Source organism: Gymnoscopelus microlampas, assembly GCF_963454915.1.
Source record: "Gymnoscopelus microlampas genome assembly, chromosome: 20".
Lineage (NCBI taxonomy): Eukaryota > Metazoa > Chordata > Actinopteri > Myctophiformes > Myctophidae > Gymnoscopelus > Gymnoscopelus microlampas.
This window is the reverse complement of record NC_139957.1, coordinates 35099848-35108225: the sequence shown is the minus strand read 5'-3', so window position 1 is coordinate 35108225 and position 8378 is coordinate 35099848. Positions and strand designations below refer to the sequence as shown.

At 44.1% G+C, this 8378-nt stretch overlaps 1 protein-coding gene across 1 annotated transcript in view; it reads left to right on the top strand.

The window, feature by feature from the left end:
* The first annotated feature begins 1571 nt into the window (after window positions 1-1571).
* LOC311036108 (pleckstrin homology domain-containing family G member 3-like) overlaps window positions 1572-8378 on the top strand; it is a 56649-nt gene continuing 49842 nt past the window's right edge. Inside the window, exons 1-2 of the mRNA XM_084044630.1 lie at window positions 1572-1654; window positions 7003-7070. Of these exons, the coding sequence (XP_083900756.1) occupies window positions 7022-7070 (49 nt within the window). The 5' untranslated portion in view covers window positions 1572-1654; window positions 7003-7021. The remainder of the gene's footprint in view (window positions 1655-7002; window positions 7071-8378) is intronic.

Here is an 8378-nt window from a genome sequence, read left to right as displayed (position 1 = left end):
TGTTTATTTTCTGATGAGCATACCCGCTAGAAAGGGTAATGCTCTAAATTTAGGCTGTTCCTTGGTCAGTGAATTTCCCAATCCATTGAGAAACAATTGGTGCAGTCAGTCGACTGCATTTTGACCCGTCAGACAATAACACCTAAGTCCATAATTTGACCCTTCGGACAATAACGTCTAAGCCCATCATTTTGACCTTTCAGACAATAATATCTAGATCATCAGTTGACATTTTCAGACAATTACATCTTAAGTGCAGTTCAGTCAAACCTTCCCAGATGGAACACAGCTCTCTTCCAGGTGGTCTGGGTGGGGAGGAAGCGGCTCAATTGTGTCTTGGCTCTGCGAGAGGCGAGAGACGCAGAGTTGGCACACTTACTGCTTCAAATTACACAGTGAAATCCTGAGTGTTAACTTAACGCTGCAACGGGTCCATTTGTAGACTCTCAGAGTTAAATAAACACATGTTTTTTTTACAGTGTGGTCTTTGGTATGCTGCAACTCCTCTGCCAGTCTGCTCCCAGTCTCACTGTAGTTGTTGATGAGCAGACAGACTCTGTCTTGGCTGCAGACTGCATGGAGTGTCCCAATTCAATAATTGCACCTGCAGATACATTCAGAAACGTGTTATCTTTTAGATTGGCAACTGGCCTAAAGTGCCAGTGTTTAACCCATTAAGATTCTGCAAATTCCTTCTAAATCAGTAGTTCTCACACTTTCAAGATTTTTCAAAAATAGCAGATGTATGTGAGCTTGTATATCTGCTATTTTTGAATAGCCAACACAAAAATCTAAAATGACACAGATGCTCTCCCAGTTTTAATGGGTTGAAAAAAATGTGGTTGCAAATTGTTAGTTTGCGTGTAATTTTATATGAAGGAATAATGTAATTCTCTATGTAATATATTGCAATTCAGAATACTTCATGACATTTTTATTGACCCCAGCATCAAAGCACAGGGATCTCATTATCCACCATGTAAAAAAATAAAAAAGAAGAAGAAATTCCCTCATGTGACTTTGCACACATGACCCTGAAGTTACAACTTTTTACAAGTTACAGCTAGGATTACACTGGCAGGGTTAGAGGTCAACATCAAAGATAAACAAAGCTGGAAAGACATTGGTTTTGTTTGAGTTTCTGCTTTAATGTGTACACACTTAACCACTTTCAACCTGGTGTCCCTATTTCGGGCATGTCATTATGGGCTAACATCTGCAATAATGTTAAAAGAATTGCAAAAATAGCTGATCTACATGCTCACAATGTGTCGCACTGAGACACGTGTGACACTTGTATGTGTCGGGTATTTTTTGCTATTGTGGAAAATGGGGTTTAAGGGGTTATGTTTGTGCACTCTAGAGCCTCTATGGAGGTCAGAGTGAGTGTTTGTTCCCAATGTTGACAGACAAGCCTCAAACTTGACATGAAGGCAAACGCCACGTAATGCACCTTTAAGTGGACACGTGCCAGATCTATTTCTGAAAATTTGCCCTCTAATTTTAAACCAGCCTCCATCTCCTTTCCCCTCCTCACATTTCAGCAGATAATGGAGGACCACTCAGCCACTCGTTCTGTACCGCGCACATTCTATTGGACGGTGAAGTCTTCACTTGTCGTTACTCAATTATGGTGGCGATTTTCACTTGCCAGGTATGCATTCCAACATGCCGTAGTCTTAAATCTATGGCTGCAGGTCGTTGGTGGTGAGGTGAAAATTACCCTGCGTTCTCTGCCACAGCGGGAAATAATTATACTGCCATTAGGACCGTTTTGGCCGGGGTGCACGTACATACGTGTGCACTATGCGGGTACGGCTCTGTTTGTCTTCACAGCTCTCTGGTATCCAGACAGGAAAGGACTGCTTAAGATCGCCCCATCTAGGTAGAAAATGCAATTGTGAGGCTAAAATGACTAAACTCATATGTTGTTGTCTTGTCTTGTGGGAAGTGTCACCGGTTTTGGGCAGTGCTATTCTAAGGGGCCGTGTGGATTTGATTGAAACAGAGAGAGAGCGGCTGGTTTATTGTTTTCCCCAGTGAATGAGAAGCTGTTAGTCACTTAAAAAGGCCCCAATGTCAGGGACAAACTGCAGGAGTAATGTGGGAAAGAAGGCACCAAGAGAAAGGCTGTTTGTCAGAGGGTATTTTCTACTGGGGTAGTTCAGGGGTAAGAGGGTACGAAGGAGGTCATGCAGTATAAACATGGCCCCCGTTGAAATAATAAAGGCTCTCTGTCTGCAGACCCTCGGACCTCTGCCTGCCATTCGCATGTTGGCTTTCTTTTATTTCGCACTTTCAGAGGGTCCCTGCTGACTGATGGGGTCCTGACGAAATGCCACACCACCATGTGTAGTTGGAAGAAGTCCCGTGAGGCTTCGGTCGTATTTTCCCCGAATTACCCCACCGGGTCTTGTTGGGGTAGACGGTGCATGCATGCATGCATGGGCAAAGACAATGTCATGTGGTGGGTGTGAGAGAGAGATGGAGAGCACAATTTCTCTTGGGTATTTTTAACTCCTATTTAACGGTTCATCAGCTGCTTCCACTCAAGTTAACGTTGGTAATTTGTGTGCGTGTCTCTGTGTGTGTGTGTGTGTGTGAGAGATTCTCTCTAAAAGTGTGGGTGACTGGACGAGTCGGCTAGAACCGGGGTTCCTAAACATTTCCATGCCAAAGTCCCCCAAATAGCCATAGCCTCTGGCAAGAAAAAAAAAGAAAAAATCTTGCACAATAATATTTTTTGTGTTTGTTTGTTTAGTTTTTTTTTTTTAAAGCAGTTTCGCAATTTTCTCTGGAGACACCGGCAGGACAATAACAATTCTCAGGGTTCAAATTCAAATAATGTCAATTGGCAGCACACTTGGTATATATTTGGCCATATGATGTCATATCCTTCCTGTCCTGTCTGTGCCCCCTGTAACCCTTCCTGGAGAGACAGAGACAGAGTGGCATGATGTCTGTCTGCCCAGGAGCACAACTCTCACTTTCTGCTGTCTGCATGGAGCAGTGAGTGAGGAGAGGACCCACTTCATGGTTTCACTTCCTTGATGGACTACCAACGGTGAAAAACTATCCAGATAGTCATCACTCCCCAAGGACCTCATTTAACAATGCCTGTGTGTGTACTTGTGTTACTATTCTTGTGAGAAACGAATGTACCCACGAGTGAAAAGATTAAGGTTGGAGTTTTTACACTTGATTTATGATTTATGATAACTTTATCTGTAAGCGCACAACATGTCGCGGATAAGCTTGAAGATCTGCTATTTTTAAGATCGTCGGCGCAACTAAGTATAACTCTGGCTTTATGCTGGGGTAGGGTTAAAATAGCATTTATACAATTGCCGTCCTAAAATCTTGATGTCCTCACAAGTATAGTAATACAATTGTGTGTGTGTGTGTGAGCGACTGCGCGCGCGCGTGTGTGTGCGTGTGCGTGTGTGTGTGTGTGTGTGTCAGGGGTGAGGCTTTTTTCACACATTTGTGGTGGCGATGACTCAACCTTGAATTTCCTCAGCGTTTTCATGAGTCCGATAGCTTGACCAACATCTGTCCTCCTTAATCATCAGCTTGTTGTTGTTTTGAAACAAAAGCTCTCTGTCGGAATTCACAGTTCAGAGACGTCGCCTGGATCAGCTTTAATCCAGACGGTTTAGAGGAACAAGGAAAAGTTTATCTGCTCATCTGATATAGGGACACAGGAGAAGTGATGCATTGCAGGTCTTTAGTTTAACAACCAGAAGATTGGCTCTTGTAACATCTGTCATCTATTAAGGAGGTCCATTCCCATACGGGAGGTTCATGTTGCGGCTAACGTAATCATCAGCTGTGGTGGGAAACAAAATGCTCTCCATTTGGGTGGAAGGGGCTGCTGGCTCCAGCACAGGTGGCCGACTACTCCACATGAATGTCAGCCTGTATCGCAGTGTTTTCTTTAGGACTTTTGAACATAACCTTGCTGCTTCCCTCTCCTCCTTAGGAAAACACTGATTTTGGAATTGCCATTGCTCAGCAAACTGGAGATGAGGGATAATGAGTTAGAATTGTCGAATTCTGTCCACATGTTTAACGTTATTCTACTATATTCTGCTGGGTCCGTGCAGTAAGACATTTTCACAAATCTTTAACCACTTAAAACCTGGCATCCCTAATAACTTTGGGCATGTCATTATAGGTGGAAATTGTCCAAAATGGCAAAAAATGCAGCTCTACAAGCTCACAGCGCATCAAGATGTGACACATTGTGAGCTGGTAAATTGGCTATTTTTGCTATTCGCCGTGCAATGAACTGTATAGCGGCCATAGCTGAATGGATAGAGGAAACAGAAGGTCTCACCGCCCGGCCCCTGGTCTGTGTTGAAGTGAAGTGTCCCTGAGCAAGACACTTAACCCTTTAACTGCTCCCTGGGTGCTAGCCCAACGCTCCTAATAGCTAGGACGGGTTAAATTTCACATGTGCAAATGTAGTAAAGTGCCAAACAAATCCCCAAAGGAGTGGGGTTCATATTATTGTATTATAGTAGGGCTTAAGTAGCTAACTTCTCTGGACAAGGCTGTTTACTCGGCCATAGATGAATGTGCTTTTATTTAAACCACGAGGAAAAAAGATACATTTACATTTACAATTAACAATTCAGTGCAGAGTGACCTACAAATTGCAAGGTCGGAAGTAAGAGGCATTTGTCAACCAACAATAACATCAGTGATTGAGGAACTGTCGACCCTTTGAGAACTCTTGTTTCTCGCCTGGCCACTCACTGTCCAGAGAGATAATAGAATAGTTCTGGTCTGGGTATTCAGCGGGGATAGTTGTGGGGATTTGACTAGTTCAAAGCATGCCCTTTGACCTCAACACCCTCCCCACTGTGTGTACAGGCTCTCCGCAAACCACTTGGAAATCAATGGGCCCCACTTGGAGAATTGGGGAAGGCTTCAGTGTGTAAGAATGTCATTCTAGTAGTTCTTCATTGACTGAGCCCAAGAAAGACTCCGGCTCAGTTGGCTCACAACATAATTTTCCCTTCAGAGTAAAATTCGGAGTGTTAAATTAATGCTGAGAGTGTAAATTCTCCCAGAGTTAAATTAACACTCTGGATTTCACTGTGTATTTTTTTCTTTTGATGTTGCAATGAGAAAACCGATGGTGTCTCAAGTTAGGCCCATGTTTAAGATGGATAAATGATAATAACTGTGTTCCTTGGCTACTTGAGCCTCCTGACTTAGCGCACATCCTCTGGTGCGGTCCACAGCTGCAGGCAACCAGCTCAGTGATCATGACGTGCACATCCATCCAGCCCTGTCAGTGCCCCCCACCCCCCTCCCCCGCCTTTGCTCTTCCTGTGCATCTTAATTGACAAACCTCCCCTTGGCAGAGAGCTTGGATCGGCCTGGAGTCTGAGACCAGAAGAAGTACTCAGATTTACTTAAGTACGATGGCATTGGCATGAGAATATAAGTACCAAAGTAAAAGTACTTACATTTTTCAAAAGTAATCAAACCTTTTCACGTCGTGATGCGACGCTTTGTGACCTTATAGATTGGCTATTTTCGAATATCCAAAGTAGAAAATACCAATTTGTGGTAAATGTATGTTTTGTATTGATAATCTAAATCTGCAAAGTAACTTGTTGTGGAGTAAAAAGTACAATGCAACATTTGCCTCTGAAATGTAGTGGAGAAGAAATATAAAGTATAAAGTATAAATAAATGGGAATACTCAAGTAAAGTAAAAGTACCTCAAAATTGTACTCAAATACAGTACTTGAGTAATAAATACACTTAGTTACTTTCCACCACTGTCCAGGACTGGGCTGGCTGTCGGCTCGGGACAGTGGCCAGCGGTGCACTCGGGAACAATGCCCGCGTCCCTAATCCGCCAAGAATTCCCGCTCCTCTGATGTGCCTGGCCCGAGTATGGGACTGTTTGAAAGGCTGTAGGCTCACTTGGAATCACAGGAGACAAGTTCTCAGGCACAGTCCTCTGTGTTCATTTGCTGTAAAGAGGCCAGAGAGGGAGAAAAAAAACGTGACAGACGTGTGAGCGCTTTGGTTTGCTCTGCTGTGACACTGGCTGGACGCGGAGATAAGAAGCCTGCCAGACAGTGCCAGGCAGCCGATGAGCATGAACTTTTAAACTCATTTTCAGCCTTCGCTGAAAGGTCGATGATGAGAAAATTCGTTTGATGTAACGCAAAATTAATTGCTGAAAGTGTTAGGCTGTTACATAATACATGTTCTTATCTATGTTTGATTTAGTCTTATGGAATCTGTTTTTATTATATGCCAAGCATTTTAATATAGCACATGTTATTTCATCTAATTGTTGCGCAAAGTTACAGGGATTCTTGGATTCATTCACTGTTGTGAGGACAGCTGTTGCATTTCAGTGATCCTTCATCAACGTGTCGCGTTGCAACACATTGTTAGCTTGTAGATCTACTAATTTTTCTATTCAAATATTTTTTGGCCTATAAAGACATGCCCAAGATAGAGACACCAGGTTGAAAGTGGTTAAGTGTAGCGGTCTTTTAATTGATCTCATGTAATTAAATTCACAACTGTCTTCCACTGGTTTGATCAGTCTCAAACGCCTACCGCCTATGGCTCCAGGGTCCTATGTGTCGGCATTTGTCTGGCTGGCAGCACAAGCTAGCGAGTAGCTATGCAAGCAGTGGAATGGGAAGAATTTCCCATTTCAATGCAGATAAGACCTGGATAGTTAAACTTCACTTCAGGGAATGGGGGGGGGGGGGGCTTTGAGGAAAGCATTGGACTTTTAAGGCTCTCCTAAACGTATGACGCACAAGGCATGAGAACTGTGACTCGCCTCTAATAATAATAATAGGTTTTATTATTAACTAGCGGCATTGTTTCTGTGACAGCGCTTTCGCAACTCATATGTGTGAAAGATCAATATTGCTGCAATGTATGTACAGTAAACTCTGATATGGAAGTGCCAAAGTGTTGTTCAACGCTTAATGTTTGTTTTTGTCCCGTCAGCTCCAGAGGCCAGAGTGCCATGCCAGAGGAGTCGCACCGTGCTCTCCACCAGCGCCCAATGGGGGAAGGTAAGAGACCCTTATCTTACAGATTATGGACACAGTCATGCCTCTTGCTGTGGTCCTTTACCAAGTACACCTGAGAAACGGCCAGACATGCATTAACACACATTAACACATTATCTTTGGCGAGTTCTTTCTCATGGATGGAACTGTTTGCTTGGACGTATATGAGCTATAAAAGTGGCCAGCATGTTGATTCCAGCAGCTGAAGTGCAGCAGAGGTAAGTGGAAACGTGCTGGAAGTGGGAGTACAGAGGAAATCCAGCGTTTCTTTAAGGGGAAGAAGCGGAGAGCAGTGGAACGTCCCTCCTACGGTCTTCTAGGCTGGTAGAGAGGCTCTTTGTGTGGCTGTGGAAGTGGGCCAGCCCCCCACCCCCCCTCCCCCTCCCTTACTTTACACAGCTGAAACCTCAGTGTACCCAGACATAAAAACAGAAAAGTGTTGGAATCCCCAACAAATCCATCGTGCAACAACTCCCTGTACGCTGGGGGGCACTCGCTCAAATTACATATTATTTCACTGTTCATTATCTTCAGTGTCAGAGTCCACTGCAGCATTGACACAGTGCCTCTTTGTATCTGCATGTCTACATTGTGCCTCTCTACCCCCACCACCACCACCCCTTCCTCTCTCTCTCTCTCTCTCTCTCTCTCTCTCTCTCTGGCCCTTCTCTCTACTGAACACATTTGGCGCTTGACTTCCACTTTGGCTGGAGAATACCGATGTGTCAATGGTTCCCTTTTTCTTTTCCGCCCGTCCCTTTGGTTCAGCCGTGGCCAAAAGAGGCCGTTGGCTGGGGGGGAAACGTGTGCCGCCCTCGTGAAGATTTGTGTTTCTCCGTCCGTCAAAAGGTCGCATAGCTTCTCAGACTGCATGTTTTCACAGCTCGTTTCCAAACTCAAACCACCTAACATCTCTTTACTGAAGAAGACCCGCTTGCAGCTGAGACATTTTTGGATTGGTTTGTTTGTGGACCAGTTGGGTGGGTGTTGGTTAAAGCTGCAATCTGTAAGATGAATGTCCTACCCGGGATTCAAAGCCGGGTATCCTGTAGGAGTGCACAAATTTCTACCACTGAGCTAATAGAGCATGTCTGATCTTGCTCAGGAGAGATATTGCATTTTGACCACCAGGAAGTTCCACTTCTGGTCGTACCAGAAGTGGAACTTCTAAATGTCTCAATAGAAGAGCAGGGAGACCAAATTGGTCAACAGATTGGTCAAAGTAAAGTTTCATTCACTAAAAAAAGAGTTATGGAATGCAGCTTTAAACTCTCAGGACAGCTGGAATGCTGTGTCCACATGAGGCGGTGA